Raw genomic sequence first — 20498 nt, forward strand, 5'->3', positions numbered from 1 at the left:
AAAGAAAAATGTCATTGACAGCTGCTGAGAGAATGTTAAAAATAACAATTATCTTGTGGAAATATTAGATTTACTCCTCATAGTCTGTATGAACAATTGTTTAATAGGACTTTTATTGAAAAGCTGCAAAGCTTTGGGCCTAAATCAATGAGATGAAAGCTCTGAATTTTGATGTATGCTCTTGACTTCCACAACAGAGTAATTTGTAATAGCTTTGCCTCACTGTTGTTTTCAAAGCTTCTGCTACATCACAAGCATTTATTTCTGACCACAAAATTACATTTATTCAACAGAAAGCAGCTCAGGGTCTTTAAGAGGTTAACTTCTGGAGTGGTTGGCTGCTCTCCAGCCTCTGTACTAGCATCAGTGCTAATGCAACAGCACACAACAGCACCCAGGCTAGCCATGATTAATAGACTGCTGAATACACTGCTTTCCACATACACACACTTTTCATTCCCCTGCTTCCATAGATCATGGACTTATCCTCAAAATATCTGACTGAAATTGAATTTGGCTTCTCTCTCAACCGTTCATTTCCTATGTTATGCAAGGTTATATCCTTTTCTGCATGAGCAGAACCAAACCAGCTGCAGTTTTTGAGAAGAAAATGTGTTTTCAATTATGAAGTTGGCCTGAACATTGAACCATGGTTCTACTGCTATTCTAATTGAGCCATCATGGAGTGAACTTACAGGAAAGAAATCATATTAATCAGGTTTGTAAATTTAAGAAAAGGAAATCTTTAAAAAAAAAAAAAAAAAAAAAAGAAAAAGAAAATATATTAGCATTCCTATAAAATGCAGGGGACAAGAAGAACTGAGTGAAGTTTTTTTAGGCCATTCTGCTTACGAACTCATTAAAGCACCCTTTCACTGGCATGCTTAGTAGTATCAGTACATCAGTCTAATCATATTTTCAACTCCTGTGTCTGCATAGAGACAATTACTAAATTATTCTACTGGCCAAATCAATGGCTCAAAGAGTAATTCAGCTAAGTACTGAGCAAGACTCATCAGAACGGTAATACACCTAAAACTCCTAGCCTTGAAAGAAGAAAATTAGAAATGGCAGTCACAGAAGATCACAGCCTACTCTTTCAGAGTTTTTGCCTTAAAGGATGCTCCGAATTAGGGATTACTGTTTTCCTGTTGGACAGTCCTGCTATGCCACATGCAACGAATGCTAATAACCCCGGGAAATCCTTTCCCAGCCTTAATATCTACTTGATGACATCACAAATATGGATTTAGACATTAAATTTCTACAAAGCAAACGTATTTCAATTAAAAGAATGCACAGCCTAAGAACATAACGCTTTTTAGTTAGGATCTCGTGCAAGTGTTCATCTGCTTATCTAAACGTGATAGCCTGCTTCAATCTACTATTATGCTCAGACAATGTTTATTCAGATGATAAATAAGGGTGTCTCCTTTCTACCTTTGAAAAAACATAATCAGACAATAAAATACTCAGGTCATTATTTAGTTATTCTAGTCTTTATATGGCCCAGAATCCAGTGACTGAAGAGTTAACAGGAAGCACTATCGACTTATTGATTGTAAGCAAACAAAAAACTGATTAAAAAAAGTTAAGGTTGACAGTCGAGTTCAGCTGAGGCCAGCTAAAAACACCTGCAAGATTATGTTCTTTATACAATGCGTGAAATGCTACTCTTTCCAAAAATCCAAATGGGCCTCTAATTCTTCGCCCCTCCCTCTCATCTTTTCATTTACATCAATTTTCCAAGTGTAAGTGTCTTCCCTAAAAATTCCAAAACACACACGCGCGCGAGCACGACACATAACTAGCTTACCAGTTTTGAAATACAAAGCTTCTTGTGGATTTTAAAAGGAGGGCTTATAAGCAAAATCTAAATGCAATCTTACTTACGGAATGAATATCATAATAAATAACATACTTCAAAGGAGATTTTAATTGAGAATTAACATCAAGATGAGTAAAACTAGGAATATTTTTGCATTTTAGTGTGATATACTGCTTTTCATCCATTTTACAATATTTTGATATTACTGTCACTGGAATATTGGGACTCAATGTCACCTATGCTCGACTTACAGAAAAAGATAGTTATCTGCTGTCCCGTAACTGGTTTTCTTCAAGATGTGGTGTTCATGTTTGTTCCAAAGAGGCATGCACGCATGGCATGCTTGAGTGTTGGAAATTTCTCCCCTACAAGCTTCTGACAAGGCCAGATGAGGAGCCTCTTGGAATGGTGCCACTAGGCCAGCATTTATATACCACTACCACTCCAACCCTCCCATTCACGTCCCACTTGTAGGCTGCTCTGACAGAGGGGAAGGAGGGTGGGTATTGGAATGGGCATGAACCCCTCTCAGAGAACACCAAACACAAGAAAGCAGATAAACTGTCTTTTCTTCAAGTGGTTGTTCATGTTGATTCCACTCATGACTCCCAAGCCACTATACCCCAGAAGTGGAGTCAGAATTAGTAATCACTGACTGTAGAACAGCTCTGCCAACAGCTGCATAAATCGCTAGCCTGTGGGTTGATGGCATAATGAGCAGTGAACATATGCACTGAGGAACAGGTCACCACCCTACACGGTTCTTGAATTGGGACCTTGGCTAAAAACACAGTTGAGGAAGCCTGTGCCCTGACCACAGGTGCTGGGATTTTAGCCAAATCATAACAGGTGCAGATACAATCTGACATCCAGGACAAAATGTAGAGTGGTACGGTTCTGCACACATTGGCTACGTCTACACTAGCCCCAAACTTCGAAATGGCCACGCAAATGGCAATTTCGAAGTTTACTAACGAAGCGCTGAAATGCATATTCAGCGCTTCATTAGCATGCGGGCGGCTGCAGCACTTCGAAATTGACGCACCTCGCCGCTGCGCAGCTCGTCCCGACGGGGCTCCTTTTCGAAAGGACCCCGCCTACTTCAAAGTCCCCTTATTCCCATGGGAATAAGGGGACTTTGAAGTAGGCGGGGTCCTTTCGAAAAGGAGCCCCGTCGGGACAAGCCCTGCGGCGGCGAGGCGCGTCAATTTCGAAGTGCTGCAGCTGCCCGCATGCTAATGAACCGCTGAATATGCATTTCAGCGCTTCATTAATAAACTTCTGAATGGCCATTTGCGTGGCCATTTCGAAGTTTGGGGCTACTGTAGACACGGCCATTGAGAATGTGCAGGGAAAACCCCATCTTAGGAAAACTGGAGTTAATGACATCCAATCTGATGCCCCGCTTGTGAGTAAGAAATGTTCTGTGGAGACTGTATGACAGGTTTTTCTGAAGGAGAGAGAGATAGCAGTCCTCCAGATAAATGGAAAAAGACAGTAGTTACCTGTTTCCATAACTGGTGTTCTTCAAGCTGTGTTGCTCATGTCCATTCTAATGTAGATGTGCACGCATGTCCCTGCTCAGTTGCCTGAAGTCTCTTTCCCCTAGCCAGTAGCCATCGGGTCAGTGAAGCACCCCCTAGAGTTAGCCAATATGGTGGCCAATTTGTACGTCGCCCAACACGCTCCAGGCACAGTTCCTTCTTGCTGGCTACTCCAACAGTGGAGAAAGGCAGGTGGATTTTGAAATGGACATGAGCAACACATCTCACCAGAAAGACAGGTTACTCACCGTAGTAACGGTGGTTCTTCGAGATGTGTCCCCGTGGGTGCTCCACAATAGGTGTTGGGCTCGCCCAGCGCCGCAGATCGGATCTTCCAAGCAGTTTCTGCCGGACCACGCATGCGCCGGTGCGCGCCGCTCCCTTGCGCGCTCCTGGCCATGTGCGCGATCCGGTCCCCTCCAGTTCCTTGACCAACCGCCTCGGATGCCCCTGCAAAACACTAAACAGAGATCCAAAGCGGGGAGGATGGGCGGGTAGTGGAGCACCCACGGGGACACATCTCGAAGAACCACCGTTACTACGGTGAGTAACCTCTCTTTCTTCTTCGAGTGTCCCCGTGGGTGCTCCACAATAGGTGACTACCCAGCAGTAACCCAAGATAGGAGGTGGGTAATCGGATTATGTGCAGCTTGTCCCCGAGAGGACCGCTGTCGAGAGAGAGGTATCCTCTTGGAATACCCTGTGAAGGGCGTAATGTTTGGCAAAGGTGTCATAGGATGACCAGGTCGCCGCTCTGCAAATGTATTTTAGCGCAACGCCCTTGAAAAAGGCTGTTGATGCCGCCACCGCCCTCGTGGAATGAGCCCTGGGAGTGGCCAGTAAAGGAGTCTTTTTGAGTTCGTAGCACATTTTTATGCAGGATACTATGTGCTTCGAGATTCTCTGCGAAGAGAGACCTTCTCCTTTCGATTTGGGAGCGAGAGAGACTAGGAGTCTATCCGTTTTCCGGAAGGACTTGGTCCTGTCTATATAGAAGGCTAGCGCCCTCCTCACATCCAGGAGGTGTAGGCGCGCCTCTTTGTTAGAGTTATGAGACTTTGGATAAAACGAGGGTAAAACAATAGGTTCGTTAATGTGAAACTCAGAAGAAACTCTGGGAACAAAGGCTGGATGCAGCCGTATGGTTACCGCCTTCTTGGAAAAACAGTGCAGGGTGGCGTTGCCATAACTGCTGCAAGCTCGCTCACCCTGCGAGCTGACGTGATTGCGAGAAGAAAGGTCGTCTTTATTGTAAGGAGGCGGAGGGAAACCGTGGCCAAGGGCTCAAACGGTGGTCCCGTTAGCACGTTAAGCACCAGGTCCAAGTTCCACGAAGGTGGAAGCGGTTTCCGAGGGGGGTATAGGTTTACCAACCCTTTGAGGAACCTGGTAACCATGGGATGGGCGAACACCGTGTGCCCTTCCTCTTCGTGTTTGAACGCAGAAATGGCGGCAAGGTGGACCTTTAATGAGAATAGTGAGAGTCCTCCTCTCTTGAGGTCCAGTAAATACTCTAATATCACAGGTACAGGCACCGAAAGGGGGGCTAGCCATTTGGTAGAACACCATGCCGTGAAGCAAGTCCATTTCTGCTTGTAGATCTTCCTGGTGGAAGTCCTCATGCTACTTTCTAGGACTTGCTGCACTTCCTCCGTACATGTGCTCTCTAGGGAGCTGAGCCATGGATTAACCACGCTTGTAGTCGCAGGCCTTGGGGGTGCGGATGCACTATGGACCCCTGGGCTTGCGTGAGCAGATCCGGCGCCACCGGAAGGGGCATCGGTGGACAGTCCGACACGCGCAGGAGTAGGGGGAACCATTGCTGTCGATCCCACGTTGGGACTATCAGGATCATTCGGGCTCCTTCCCTCCTGGCTTTCTGCAAGACTTTGTGGATCAGCACTGTGGGAGGAAAAGCGTAAAGCAGGGGGACCCTCCACGAGATCGCGAACGCGTCCCCCAGGGACCCCCGTCCCAGTCCTGCCCTGGAGCAGAATCGTGGGCACTTCTTGTTGTGTTGAGTGGCAAACAGGTCTATCTGGGGAAAACCCCATGCGTGGAAAATTGGTCGTAGCAGATCGGGACGGATCTGCCACTCATGCGTGAGTGCAAAACGCCTGCTCAGCTGGTCTGCCTTCACATTGTGAGCGCCTGGTAAGTACGAGGCTTTCAAGATTATATTGTTGGCGATGCACCAGCTCCATAACCAGACTGCTTCCGCACATAAGGCACGGGACCTAGCTCCTCCTTGCCGATTTATATAAAACATGGTGGAGGTATTGTCTGTACTGATCTCGACAACTTTGCCTTGTATATGGTCTCGAAAGTGTCTGCAGGCGTTGAACACTGCTCTGAGCTCCAGTATATTTATGTGCAGTGACTGTTCCGTGGAGGACCACGGCCCTTGAGTCACCTCTTCACCCATGTGTGCTTCCCACCCTATGAGGGAGGCATCTGTAGTAAGAAAAACCGATATTTGTGGTTGGTGGAAGGGTACCCCTGTTAGCAAGTTCCCGGGGTTTACCCACCATTGCAGGGATTTGCGCACCTCTGCTGTGGGCGACACCACCCTGTGAACGGTGTGTGCTGCCGGTTTGTATACGCTCGCCAGCCAGTGCTGCATGCTGCGCATGTGTAACCTGGAGTTCTGTACTACGAACGTCGCCGCTGCCATGTGGCCCAGCAGCTGTAAGCACATCAGGACCGGCACCGTAGGGCTGAAGGTGATGACCTGCACGAGGGAGCCGATGGCCTGAAAGCGAGTCTCTGGTAGATACACTCTCGCTGTAATAGAATTTATGCGTGCCCCTATGAACTCTATGTCCTGTGTGGGGTCTATCTTTGATTTTGCCAGATTGATAACCAGGCCGAGCGAAGAGAACGTGCCTGCTGTGACGCGTATCATGCGTAGTACCTCCTCCTTCGAGGCCCCTTTGAGTAGGCAGTCGTCCAGATACGGGAATATAAATACCCCTGTCTGTGCAGGTAGGCTGACACCACTGCCAAGGTCTTGGTGAAGACTCTGGGGGCCGAGGAAAGGGCAAACGGTAGGACCTTGTACTGAAAATGTTCTTTGCCTACCACGAACCGGAGTAATCGCCGGTGAGCCGGATGGATAGTTATGTGAAAATACACGTCTTGTAAATCGAGGGCTGCGAACCAATCTCCATTGTCCAGTGCCGTAAGGATGGAGGCGATTGTGATCATCCGAAAGCGTTGCTTGCACAGGTACCGGTTGAGGCCTCGAAGATCTAAGATGGGCCTCCAGCCTCCTGTCTTTTTCTCCGTGAGGAAGTACCTCGAATAGAACCCTTTTCCTTGCAGTTGCTCCGGCACTCTTTCCACTGCCCCTATGAGCATAAGATGGTCTACCTCCTGCTTGAGCCTCGCTACGTGGGAGGCCTCCTGGAGGTGGGGCCTGGGTGGAGGTCGTGGCGGTGGGAGCGACTGGAAGGGGATGGCGTACCCCGTGGCTATGATCTCCAACACCCATTTGTCTGTGGTGATCCTTTGCCACTGGTCGTAGAATGGTCGGAGGTGATGGTGGAATAGCCGCTTTGGATGACCTTGTGTGATGGTAGTGATGGTGCAGCCCTGGATCTGTGTGTCAAACTTGTGGCCTTTGGCCCTGCCCCGAGGACGCACGGCTCTGTTGGGAACGTCGCCTGGGAGTTCTGTACTGCTGGTGCTGTTGATGTCGCCCTTGCTCGTAACCCCTGTGGGTACTGGGGACGCTGTTGCTGGTACCGTCTTTGTTGAGGGTAGTACTTTTTCTTTCTGTATGGAGGGGTGTAAATCCCCAGGGTCCTAAGTGTGGCTCTTGAATCTTTACTGGAATGAAGGACCGAGTCAGTTGATTCAGCAAACAGCTTCTGCGAGTCGAAGGGAAGATCTTTGCCTGCAGATCTCTCGGTATACCCGAAGTCTGGAGCCAGTACTCCCTTTGCATCACCACTGCCGTAGCTGTGGAACGTGCTGCTGTGTCCGCAACATCCAGGGCGATCTGAACTCCCGTCCTCGAGGCCGCGTAGCCTTCTTGCACGATGGCCTTGATCACCGGTTTCTTGTCCTCTGGAAGCGAGTCCATGAGGGAGGTTAACCTAGTGTAGTTGTCGAAATTATGGTTCGCTAAATGCGCTGCGTAATTTGCCATTCGCAACAGTAGAGTGGAGGAGGAGTAGACCTTTCTGCCGAACAGCTCTAGCTTCTTGGCATCTTTGTCTGTTCCCCTGTCTTGAATTGAGATGTCTGATCTTTGTTACGACGACTCCACCACCAAGGAATTTGGTTGTGGTTGGCTGAACAGGAACTCCATGCCCTTCGCCGGCACGAAGTATTTCTTATCCACTCTCTTGTGGACAGGCGGAATAGTCGCAGGGGTCTGCCATATCATAGTGGCGGACTCCAAGATTGCTTCATCAAGCAGTATTGCTATTTTGGAGGAGGCCGGAGGTCTCAGATTTTTGAGGAGCTTATCGTGTTTCTCTTGCACCTCTGCTGTCTGGATGCCTTGCATGAAGGCCACCCTCTTAAACAGCTCTTGAAACTGTTTGAGATCGTCCGGAGCATGGACGTCCCCCGGGGCCATAGCCTCGTCCGGGGAGGAGAGCGAGGAACCACTAGGGTACGCCTCTATGGACCCTTCCAGTTCCTGTTACTGATGGTACATACTCTCGCTGGCAGCTTGCAAGGGAAAATCTCGGGGTTCCATAACCAGTTCCCCCTGAGATAATTGAGTCTCTGTCCCCGTTCGCGATTGCCCTCGGGGATACGGGACCGTCTGTGGGGATCTTTCCCTGGTAGATTGCTGGTGGTGTCTATGCCCCGCGTGATAGGGGCGACCATGGCAGTATAGACACCGTTCTTGGGAAGGTGACCTAGACCACTCCCTTGGTGCATACCCTCTGCGTTTGGGGGAGCGAGATCGTCGAGAGATCTGGGACACTGGAGAGAGCGATTTCTGATAGTATTCCAGCGGCTCAAACCCCAGGAAGGGTGAAGGTGGTCCCAGCCAGGGCGAGGCTGGTTGTAAAAATGGAGACGGGGGCTCCGGGTAGGCTAGGGGGGACCCCTGCCTTCTGGTTGGAGTCTGCAGCATAAGCGGAGGGCTGAGAGAAAGCAACTCTGCAGCCCTGTCTGGAGAGGGGCTGCAGTGCCTCGTTTTATGTGCAGCCTTCCCCCTCCCTTGAGGAGGTAACTCCGCCCCCTGACATGTAGGGGATCTCGGCCCTGTCCGCGCCGTGCTCGGCACGCTTATGGGCGGTGCTGCACGGGCGGTGTCCTCAGGTGCCTGCAGGCTGCGTGCCTGCGCGCTCTGCACTGCCGGTTCCCCAGGGGTTGGTGCCGCTGCTTGCGGTGCCGCCAGTACCGGCACTTGTTTAGCCGCCGCCCTGCCTGCGGTGCGGGGCGGCTGTGTGATTATCGGAGGCTGAGCCGCCTCCACGTGGCTCTCCGTGCCGCCGCCGATCAGCTGTTGCGGCGGCTGGGGGCTGCGCGCTCCTCCCGTCCTGCTCGCTGTTGCTGCCGGCAGGGATCGGGCTGGGGAGGCTTTTCTCCGTTTTTGCGCTGATGGGGTGAGGGAGGCAGCTTTCCTTTTATGGGCCTCGGAGGGTCCCTCCTGCTGCGGCCGCTCCGGCACGTCTGGCTGGAGGGCCTTGTCGAAGAGCAGCATTTTAAGCCACATCTCCCTGTCCTTCCTTGCTCTGGCTGTTAATTTTGCACAGAAGGAGCATTTCTGCATGACATGGGACTCCCCCAGGCACCTTATGCAGAGACTGTGCCCATCAGACGCTGGCATTGCCTCTCGGCAGGACTCACATTTCTTAAATCCTGAAGAGGACATTGTTGGTGAGTCTTTCAGTTGTTAATGGGTACTTAGCACCTTCTCCGTGCTGTTTTTCCCCCTCTCCGATGGCCTGCCACGGCAGGAGGGCTAATGGCCCTAGGCTCCTGGCCTCCGGTGTTCCGCTTGTTACTAGGACTGGACTGAACGCCGTCCCGCTTGTTGTTTCCTTTTTTTTTTTTTTGAAAATAACAACTGGCTAACTTAACAGTAGCCTAAGAACTTGAAAAGTTTAAAGAAAAAACAGTTAAAACCCTTGAATACGCTAACTTGGCCGTAGCCTCGTCGGATTCCGTCTGCAGCTGACGGCAGTTAAGAGGAACTGGCGGGGACCAGATCGCGCATGTGGCCAGGAGCGCACAAGGGAGCGGCGCGCACTGGCACATGCACGGTCCGGCAGAAACTGCTTGGAAGATCCGATCTGCGGCGCCGGGCGAGCCCGACACCTATTGTGGAGCACCCACGGGGACACTCAAAGAAGAACATCAGTTATGGAAACAGGTAACTGTCTTGTCTTCTTACAGTCACTGGTCATGTGCTTTCCAACGTGAATGCAAGCTGACGTTAGGAGGTGGGATCAGCACCCCGGAATAACTGAAGTATGGTCCTGCCGACTGCAGCGTCCAGGTGAGGGAATGCCAGTCAGTAAGAAAAGGCAGGTGTTAGTAATGGGAAATTTGATCATTAGAAACATAGATAGCTGCATCTGCGATGATCAGGAAAACCATAGTGACTTCCTGCCTGGTGTGAAGGCTGCAGATCTCTTGAGCATCTGGTTAGACTTATGTGTACTGCTGGGAAGGAGATGGTGATTATGGTATATGTAGGTACCAATGACATAGGTAAGGGCAGGAGAGACATCCTGGAGGCCAAATTTAGGTTGGAAGGAAAGAGACTTCTGTGATGGTATTCTCAGAAATGCTTCCAGTTCCACTCTCAGGGACACATAGGTGGGCAGAAATTCAGAGTTTCAATGAATGGATGGGACAATGGAACAGGGGTTTAGATTTATTAGGAACTGGAGAAACTGTTGGGATAGGGGGAGCCTATACAAGAAGAATGGACTCCACTTAAACCAAAGTGGAACCAGACTGCTGGCACTTCCCATTAAAAAAGTCATAGAGCAGTTGATAAACTAAGAGATGGGGGAAAGCCGATTGGTGCACAGGAGCACGTGGATCAGACAGAGACTTCTCTTAGAGGAGAGTTTATTGATAGAGATGTTGTATGTTTTAGTCATGAGAGGATGGAAGAGGATAAAGTATAGGCTGGATTACAAAGGAAACAATCACCTGAAGAAGAATCTAATGCATCAGGAAAGGACGGACAGATGAATAAATAGTGACAAGTTTTTAAAGTGCTTTTACACAAACGCTACAAGCCTAAATAATAAGATGGGTGAAGTAGAGTGCCTTGTATTAGAGGAAGGCATCACAGAAACCTGGTAGAATAAGGACAAGCAATGTGACACAGTCATACAGAGTCCAAAAGAGCCACTGAGGCAGAGCTTGCCAGTTCTGTTGACTGTGTCCATACCGAGTGTCAGTTCCACCAGGATGAGGAACGGCCACTCCTGCTCCTGTCTGATCCCAAGAAATAAGAGTTCAGCTCTGATCCTGACACCTCAGATGCCAAGGACCAGGGAGGTTCCTGACTCTCAGACACCTGCCTCAGCACCAACTGGGCTGGTACTGGCACTGCAGTCATCGTCAGGGCTGATGGCATCCAAATGGGGCTCCAGCACAGCTGGCTTACCTTCTGATGGAGGCCAGCTTCACATGTGGCTTCAAAGTCCTTGGCATCAAAAAGGATGCCGTAATCTGCAGGAGATTCTGCACCTCCTGGAACGCCTCTGGCATTGATGACATCTCTGATGAATGATGGCTGGACCTTCGAGCCAGCATCAACTCTTGGCTTTCCAAAGCAAGCCCATGCCACGGCTCAAATGTCGGTATCTCAGGCTTGTCACTCCTAGGCAGTGGAGGGGACAGGCCTCTGTCATGCTTCTTCTGCTTATGCGGCACTGGAGATTGAGATCAATGTCTCCTAGAAGAGTGTGGTGCCAGTCCATCACCCTGGTGCCGGACCTCTGTCTTTTACCTGTGCTGCCGTTGCACTCAGGGTCGGTGTACTCTGCATCAAGGATGCTGTACTTGGTCCCATGAATGGCCATCACTCTGGCTGGAGAGCTGCTTCCATAAGGAGGACTCTCAGGTGCTGTGACCTGTCTTTTAAATCCTCGGGTTAAAAGCTCTACAAATGGAACAGTGATCCTGCTGATGACTCTCACCCAAGCACTTTAGAGCATGGTTTCCCAAATTGGGGGGCTTGCCTAAGCCCCGTCAATACTGCAAGCTGGGAGAATGGCTTTCACCTGAACTGAGTCAAGAATCACGCCCCCCACCCCCGAACTCTTTTTTTTGTGTATCAATGTAGATTTGCTCACATTGAGAAGGCCCAGTGACTGGACTCTGTCCAGAGTCAACTATATGTTGGCTTGTACATGGTCCTTAGAGTGGTCCCTCAGCAGCTACTCATCCAGGTACAGCTAGACTGGTGCTCATCTTTTGTGCAGGAAGGCTGCTACCACTCATACATATATTGGTGAACATGCATGGGGCTGTCGAGAGTCCAAAGGGAAGAACTGTAAAGTAGTAATATTTGTGGTTCACTATGAATCTGAGGAACGGTCTGTGCACCAGGAGAATGGCAAAAAGAAAATATGCATCTCATGTCAAGGGCACCACACCAGTCACCTGGATCCAATGAAGAAATGATGGTGGCCAGGTATACCATGTGGAATCTGAGCTCCCTCAAGTAGTGGTTGAGGACTAGCAGGTCAAATATTCTTCAAGAAGTGGGTCTGTCCCACGAAAGCTCATCACCAAATCATTTTGTTAGTCTTTAAAGTGCTGTATTTCTGCTTCTTTGTTTTGTTGGAGTACAGACTAAGATAGCTACTTCTCTGTTCATAAAGTAAGGCACGATTGCACCTCCTGTACAAGGAACTCCTAGTGAGAAGGATCCCTAAATAGAACATGGAAGGGGATTGGGAGGAGGAGAACTGAAGAATGTGTCCCACATCCACCATGCAGAGGGCTCATCAGTTCAAACGATACAGGACCATGCACTGTAGAAGCTGATTCAGGAAGCCTCAGTGAGGACCCACAGCTTGGATTGTTATGCCATCCTTGAGAGCACCCTCAAAACCCTGTTTGGGTCCTAAAGCAAATTTGGAAGAGCAGTGGCTTTGGCCCATAGACTGGTTGGAGGGCCTTGTTAAAAGGGGGTTGGATGATGGTAAAGAAGAGGTGGGTAGGCATGAGGGTTTCTCAAAAATCAAAGGGGGTGTGTGATCCCAAAAAGGTTGGGAACCACTGCTCTATGGGTAGTGGGCTTGAACCTCCTGCAGCTCTTACACTACTTGGACTGGTATTCCTCTCCTAAACACCATAGGCATGCATCGAGAGGACCGCTGTTTGGCATACATCTCTTGCCAACAGTGCAATACTTAAAGCTTTGGGCTTTTGGCATTCCCCTGTACGTGGGAAGGGAGACAGGTGTGGGCGAGCACATGCACTCATAACTACTGAATTTTGCAACTAAACTACCTGCTACTACTACTACTACCTGCTAAGTAGTCCCAGTGGGTAGCCATGTTAGTCTGTATCTTTGCAAAACAAAGCAAGCAGCCCTGTAGCACTTTAAAGACTAACAATATTAATTAGGTAATGAGCTTTCATGGGAAAGACCCACTTCCTCAGATTCTGGAGCAGAAGTGAGTCTTTCCTATGAAAGCTCATTACCTAATAAACAATATTGTTCGTCTTTACGGTGCTACATGACTGCTTGTTTTGTTTTTATCTACTAAGTAGTTCCCTTTAATAAACAATAATGCACTAAGGATGCTAAGGACTGGAAAGGCTTTCGGAGTGGGTAGAGGGGAGAACACACACACACAGTTTGAAGGTGCCAAGGCGGGAGTGGATGTCGGGGAGCCAGTGGTCTATAAAAGCTGCCATAGGAGCACCACTCCAGTGGGTTCCGCAACTCGAGCTGCCAGGGAAAAAAATTGCAACATTTGTGCATGCATGTGTGCACACCTGACTGGAATCAACATGAACAAGCACTCAAAGAATAAACATGCGATAAAAATCACCAGTATACTGTGCATTTCAGAACCTTTGGAATTTCATTTTTTTGTTTATCTAGCTATCTCCCACATGAGCCCTGCTTTAGGAGGTTTTCTTACTCCATCTGTTTTAAGTGCATTTTAAAGCTTGCAGTATCCTAAAATCTGTTTCAGAATGCTTTCACATTAAATGTTACCATGAAAAATCTGCACTTCTATTTAAAGTTCCAAGATCTGTAGCTGAAAACAGCTCTTTCCAGCAATTAATAGAAATTGGATATTTGGTAACTGAAACAGTTTCCATCTGCAATTTCCCCTGATTGAGATAAACATGTATAGATAAAAAACATTCTGGCTGCTTTTTTATTTATAAATATCCATCAATATTATGCAGTGAAATACAAAGAAAATCATTTGTGAGATCAAAGTAAAAGCAAAAATATCTAATAATGAAAAAAACCAATGAATATGTTTAAAGAAATTAGGTAATGAGTATATGTGCAGAACACCTCATAAACCACACACATGGAGGACTCTACAAACCTAAGTAATTTTAAGTTTACCATCTCCTCCTTTGAATCATCTGATGACACATGCTTCCTTACTCCAGGATACCTCCCAACAGAGAAGTTATGCTCATAATGACAGAGACACCATGGAGCCCATCTGGAGCAGAAAGCCATGCTACAGCAGACCTGTACATGCTTGTTTCTCTTTATATGAAGGGCCCTACCTAATTTACAGTGCATTTTGGTCAATTTCACAGACATAGGATTGTGAACATTTTAAGGATCATGATTTCAGCTATTTGAAATTTCACAGTGTTGTAATTATAGGAGCCTGGCTCAAAAAGAAGTCATGGGTGAAGGAAAGGTTCTGCAAAGTTATTGTGTGGGACTACACTACTGCAACCCTTACTTTTGCACTGCTGCTCCCTGAAACACTGCCTTCAGAAATGAGTAGTTGGAAAGCAGTGGCTGCTAGCCAAGTTCCCAGCTCTGAAGACAGAGCAGCTGCCTGCAGTAGCGCAGAAGTAAGGATGACATGGTATGGTATTGCCACTCCTGCTGCTGCCTGAAGAGCTGAGCCCTCAGTCAGCAGCTAACACTCTCCAGCCACCCAGTTCTGAATGCAGTAGTGCTGAAATAAGGGTGGCATGATATGGTATGGTCATCCCCACTTCTGTGCTGCTGCTGGGAGAGCACTGCCTTCAGAGCTGGATGCCTGATCAACAGCTGCCACTCTCTGGCCTCTCTACTCGGAAGACCGTGCAGAAGGATGGCAATATCACAAACCCCTAAAATAACCTCACAACCTGCCCGCAACATTCATTTGGGTATGGATCTCAAACTTGAAAAACACCAATTTTTCACCATGGGATCTGTATAATATAAGCTAAAAGCACTGAAAACACCAGACTTCACTGGGGGGAGGGAGGGGAGGGAAAACCAAATTTTCACAGGCCATGATGCATTTTTGTAGCTGTGAATTTGCGAAGATTTGGCATATGAATATGGTAAAAGTTTGCTAAACATTTAACGCTACTCTTTTACATACCAAAAGACAGTCAATGGGTAGTTCCAACAGCATAAGAATGTTTAAAACCCTGCAAACCAGCTCCATATCTAAAGGAGAAAATGATACTTACCTGACCCCCTAGAATGTAGTTCCAGTGATGGTTAAATTACAGTATGAGGCCTACTACAATATTTCTAGGAGCAGCAGGATGAGATGCAGCAACTTCACAGGACATGAAATGGAGGAAAGCTTATGTCTGGAATGGCTTTTTTTTTGTGCTCTGTGGAGCATTCAGCACATAAGCTTGTAATAAATTGCTTAAGACTAACAATTACAAACAAACCATAGACAGTGAATTACGGCTTGACAGACATCAAGTTAATTTTTTTTTTATTTACTGAAAATTTCATATTAAGGCTGATGCAATGTGTTTCTAAGAAAATACATGACTGAGAATCATCCATGCTATGTTCATCTATATAGTTAACAAGATCAGCGTAGCAATTCTGGAGATAAAAGGAGATCCGAAGGCCCCATTTTAGAGTAATTCACATCAATGTGACCACATAGATAATTACAACAGTGTCAGCCCTAATGCAAACATGCTGCACTTATGTAAAATGAGGCTTATGATAGCATGTCTTATTCTGGTAATTTACCTGAACAAGTTAAGACAATAAGAACTGTGGACTTACATCATCAATGCAATAAGTCTACAGCAGGTTTTTTTCAATGTAACACTGATATATTTATACAGTATTGGTGCAAATTTCTCTAAAATAGGACATAATGGGAGAATCTTCTTCACACACAGCAAGATCAGGGATTATGACACATACTTCAGCATGCACCATTTCATTCATTACAGAAAAGAGGTACACAACGGTAGACTTTAGTCAACACATTACAATATGAAAACCAAAGTGAAAGTCTTAGATAGTCAAACTGACACATAGAAGTCATTCTTTTTCACCAGTTGCTATTACGTAAAGAACTTTATCTAATAAGATTTAATAATTGTGTTCAGGAAATTAAATTCTTTGAAAAAGCATAGTATTTCCAAGCCAAGAAATTATTGCTAGCTTGAGTTATACATTCAGCAAAATGCACAAGAATCCAAAACATAATCTTCATTAAAAATAATGTGTGCACTCAATTCCCTATGAAGATCTCTGAAAATACACTCCCACATTTTTCAATCCTCTGACAGGAACTGCAGCAGTAAAACAATCAGCTTAGGGCTGATTACACATTTAGCAAGTATAACCCAGGCCTGTGGCATGTGACACTCTGGCCCCCTTTATTGACACCTAGACCATCCCTAGATCTTAATAAGTCTGCTAAGTTTACATCAGAATCAGGAAGCCTGCTAAACAATCAGTATGGTCATTGGATGATCGAGATGCTAAGGAAGTATGCAATGACAATAAGGTCACTGTGGAGGAACTAATCAATTTTTTGCTTCAGACTTCACGATTGAGAAATAAACGGGCAGTTTTCAGAATGGAGAGAAGTAACTAGTGATGTCCCCCAACGGACTTTACTGGGACCACTCCTGTTCAATATACTTATAAACGGCCTAGAGAAAGGGGCAAAAAGTGGGGCTTCGTTTACACTACAGTAATCTGTCCACACAAGTCACTGTTAGAAGAGGTTTCTAAAACTTCTGTCAGAGTGTGGCCACATGAAATCCGATTGGAAGGGCACACCACTCTGTTGACAGAGTGACTGGACTACCCCGTCACTCTCTCAACAAAGCAGAAAACCAGAAGCACAGCAGACAGGGCTGCCCATTGTCCTAGACACCCTGTCTGTAAAGAGAAGGCCCCCCCAGGTGTCCACATGCTTTTTTGTCAACAGAACCTGTCAACAAAAGGAGCTCTTCCTCATCTGGGAGAGGCAGAAGGTTGTCAGCTGAAGTGCTGACTTTTGTCAACATACTGTTGACAAAGTGCATTTTGTGTGTGGACATTCCATCAGTTTTGTCAACAAAACTGGGGTCTGGGTTGGCAAAACTCACTAGTGTAGCTGGAGGTGGCAAAATTCACTGCTGATACTAAACTGTTCAAGATACTTAAGGAGAAAGACTGTGAAGAGCTTCACAAAGATCTAACAAAACTAAATGATTGGCAACAAAATGGCAAATGAATTTTAATATTGATAAATGTAAAGTAATGCACATTGGAAAAAAATAATCCCACCTACACATACAAAACTATGGGAACTAATTTACCTATAACCACTCAACACAGAGAACTTGAAGTCTCGCAGGTCTAGTTGACACAGGTATTAAAAATACTGGTGTGTTGCTCTAGACAATCAGTCTTAGTATTGCTACCACACTAAAGACAATGCAAACAAGGGAAACCAGAAGGAAGAAAAAGGAACAGTCAGCGTGGCTCCGCAGTTCAGACTACACAGGTATGAATTTCAGCATGGACTAGACTGCGGTGCTGTATCCATCCCAGGTGGACATTGCATGCATAAACAAAAAGCCATCTAGTTTGTATTACCTTTCTGAGTCCTGTTTGAAGAGTACAATGGCCAGATTTACATAACAAAACATACGAGCATATAACCATGTCACTCAAGGGTATGAAAAATCCACACCTCATGCAAAGCAGTTATTCTGATTTAACATCCAGTGTAGACAGCACTGTGTCAACAGGACTTCTTCCATTAACATAACCCAACTCAATGAGAGGCAGAGTTAACAATGTTGATGGGAGAGGCTCGCAGTAGTGTCTTTACTGAAGCATAGCCAGTCTAAAGTGGAGGGCTGAGCAGATACAGCCTTATTTCTGAAAGTGTTACAAGCTGATCCAAAGGTTATTAAAACCAATGTAAAAACTTCTCAGGCCTAACTACTGTTGCTGAAAAACATAACTGCAATGAGTGCTTTACTATCAGCCACCAACAAAAACATACAACTCTGCAGCACGTTGCAACCTCCTTTCCCATAGGAAAGGGCCTCTTCCATCAAAAGAATCACTAGGTGACTTTCTGAAATTGTGACTATTCTACAGAAAACAGAAGGCACAGCAACACTGGCAGAACTTTTTATAATTGTTTTTCCTTTAAATACCACTAATAGGGTCCAACAAGCTGTTTAGCTCATGCACTAGACACTCATAAAAGCCTGAGGACCTACCCTAGAGACTGAATCTATACAATGTCTGAGATGAGCAGGAACATGTGAACTGGAACCCCACCGTTATAAATGAAAGGGAGCTGCTGTCAGCGCTCTCTGTGAGAGCAACTACCACTCGCAGGCTTTGAAACTGGCTCTGGACCTAGTCCACAACAGCATGAACTTAAGGCCCACTGTAACGCTCACAGGCACTTGCAAATGGGGTGAAGGACTGTAATGGTGAGCACTGTTGGATGGGGGAACGATTTCTATTTTTAAGTTGGCTGGTACACTGGTGGTAGGGTCTCTTCCATCGTCATGCACACTTAGGGTATTTTTGATATTTTTGGATTATTTCAAAAGGCTCCTAAAACAAATGAATAAGTGCATTTGTATAAAGCAAAAAACATTTTTTTCCATGTACATAAACACGTGCAAACCCTGCTCCTGCAAACTACTCCATGCTGCTGCCACAGTCTAGTCCACACACCCCCAATGAATGACTATAGCACATTAAATTGAAGTAAACTTAGGCAAAAAGAAATGAGAAGCTCAGATGAAAGCATAGTTTCTTACCTCGCCCTGGAAACTCTTCAATAATGGAGCTACCTGTTTGCGCAGATCCTGCAAGACAAAAGCAAAGGGATGCTTTCAGGAAACAGCCATTTAAAAAATAACGGAATTAAACTAAGAATAATTCTGACTGGAATAAAAGTGATTATTAAATGTTTAGAATGGAGCAGCACACTGTCAAGTTTCTTTCATTCAACTGCATTTTAAGACAACTATTTAATGATGTTTAATCAAAGGTATAGATGGAGTTCAATCTGATCAGCGTTATGTTTCCACTTTAATAGTTTACAGTTTGGTGAACACTTACAATTGTTACAAATGATAACTGGTTAAAAGCTGCGGTAATGTGGAGCAGGCAGTGAACACTTCAGCTGCATTTATACTAGTGATTTATTGACAGGAGTCACTGTCAGGTGAAATCTTCCAACAGAACTCCTGTCGACACAGTGTGTCTACGCTTACTAGAGGCTTCTTCCATTTGCACTCTCTGTTGACAGAGTATCCACACACAGTTGACCACCCTGCCAACAGGATGGGTCTCGGTGACCCAGAAGACAGGCTCACACGGATGCCAAGCTCCTTCTGGAGCCCCATCCTGGCATGCCCTTAACCCTGACCCCCTAACACAGGTTCCCTTCCCATGCCAGGTTTGCATACCTCCTGAAGGGACAGCAAACCAGTGCAGGGCTCCCAGGAAGATAATCTGACCATTCCAGTGAGCCATGCTGCTAGAGCAGCCCACGGGCTTGTGCTGCCCACACACCCTGCTGCTGTACCTTCTGCTGCATCTCATCCTGGCTGTCATCCTTGTCCTCCTCCTCCTCAGGGGTGAGCCTGACACCTCCCATGAGGGCGATGCCCTCCTCGCTGCCACAGGGCATAGTCAGTGCCTGCATCCTCAGGTCATCAGGTAATATACCACCAGTTCACACTGGCGACGGGGCAGTGGGGCAACCAGCAGTGGCTCCAGAATTTCCACATGTGGAAGGACACCTTCCTGGAGCTCTGCACCTTGTTCACCCTTCCCTTCCAGAGGGCGGAATCCCACCTGCAGCCCACCATCCCATTGGGGAAGGTCACCACCTCCCACTAGAAGCTAGCCACCCCTGACAGCTACCACTCTGTGGGGAACCAGTTTGGTATGGCGAAGCATACAGTTGGTGCTGTCCTCATGCAGGTAAGGCACTCCCAGGCTGCAGGACCTGCATGAAGGGGCGAGGGTACTGCCCAATGGGGACCAAGGAGGGAATAGAGAGGAGGGGATGCTCCGTCCCCAAGGGGACCATGACGTTCCACCCACACACAGTCCTGCTGTTCAGGGGGGCGGCCTCCCATGGCAAGAGGTCCTGAAAACCTCCGGGGAAGGAGAATGGGGAACCCCCCAGGGCCTGCTGCTGAGGCTCAGCTGGCTGACATTGATGCAGTCATGGCCAGATTCGACGCCCTGGGGTTCCCCAACTGTTTTGGGCCCATCAGCGAGACCTACATCCCCATCCATGCCCTGGGCTACAGTATGGCATGGTTCATCAATAGGAAGGGGTACCACTTCACCATGATGCAGGCCCTGGTGAACTGCTGCGGACACTTCATAGATATGTACATCAGGTGGGCAGGCCAGGCACATCATGCAAAGGTGTTCCACAGCTCCAGCCTGTTCCAGAGGACGGCATCTTCATCCCCCGCCGGCAGCTGGCTATCAGGGATGTGGACTTGCCTGTGTACCTGGTGGGAGATGCCACCTATCCCTACATGTCCTGGCTGATGAAGTGCTTCACTGGACACCTGGACGCCACCCAGCAATGTGTTAACGCCCACCTCAACTGGGCACATATGGAGGTGGAGCATGCCTTCAGCCATGGGAAGGTGCATTTTTGCTGTCTCCTGGCATGCCTGGAAGCAGGGGAGGACAATGTCCCCCAAGTTGTGCACTG

At 47.2% G+C, this 20498-nt stretch overlaps 1 protein-coding gene across 4 annotated transcripts in view; it reads right to left on the reverse strand.

The window, feature by feature from the left end:
• Positions 1-20498, reverse strand: part of CUX1 (cut like homeobox 1) — a 420256-nt gene that overhangs the window by 236534 nt on the left and 163224 nt on the right. For all 4 annotated transcript variants that reach the window (XM_075013971.1, XM_075013970.1, XM_075013967.1 and 1 more), the window contains one exon: positions 18571-18618. In XM_075013971.1, coding sequence (XP_074870072.1) covers positions 18571-18618 — 48 coding nt within the window. The remainder of the gene's footprint in view (positions 1-18570; positions 18619-20498) is intronic.

Source organism: Carettochelys insculpta, chromosome 19 (assembly GCF_033958435.1).
Source record: "Carettochelys insculpta isolate YL-2023 chromosome 19, ASM3395843v1, whole genome shotgun sequence".
Classification (NCBI taxonomy): Eukaryota; Metazoa; Chordata; order Testudines; family Carettochelyidae; genus Carettochelys; species Carettochelys insculpta.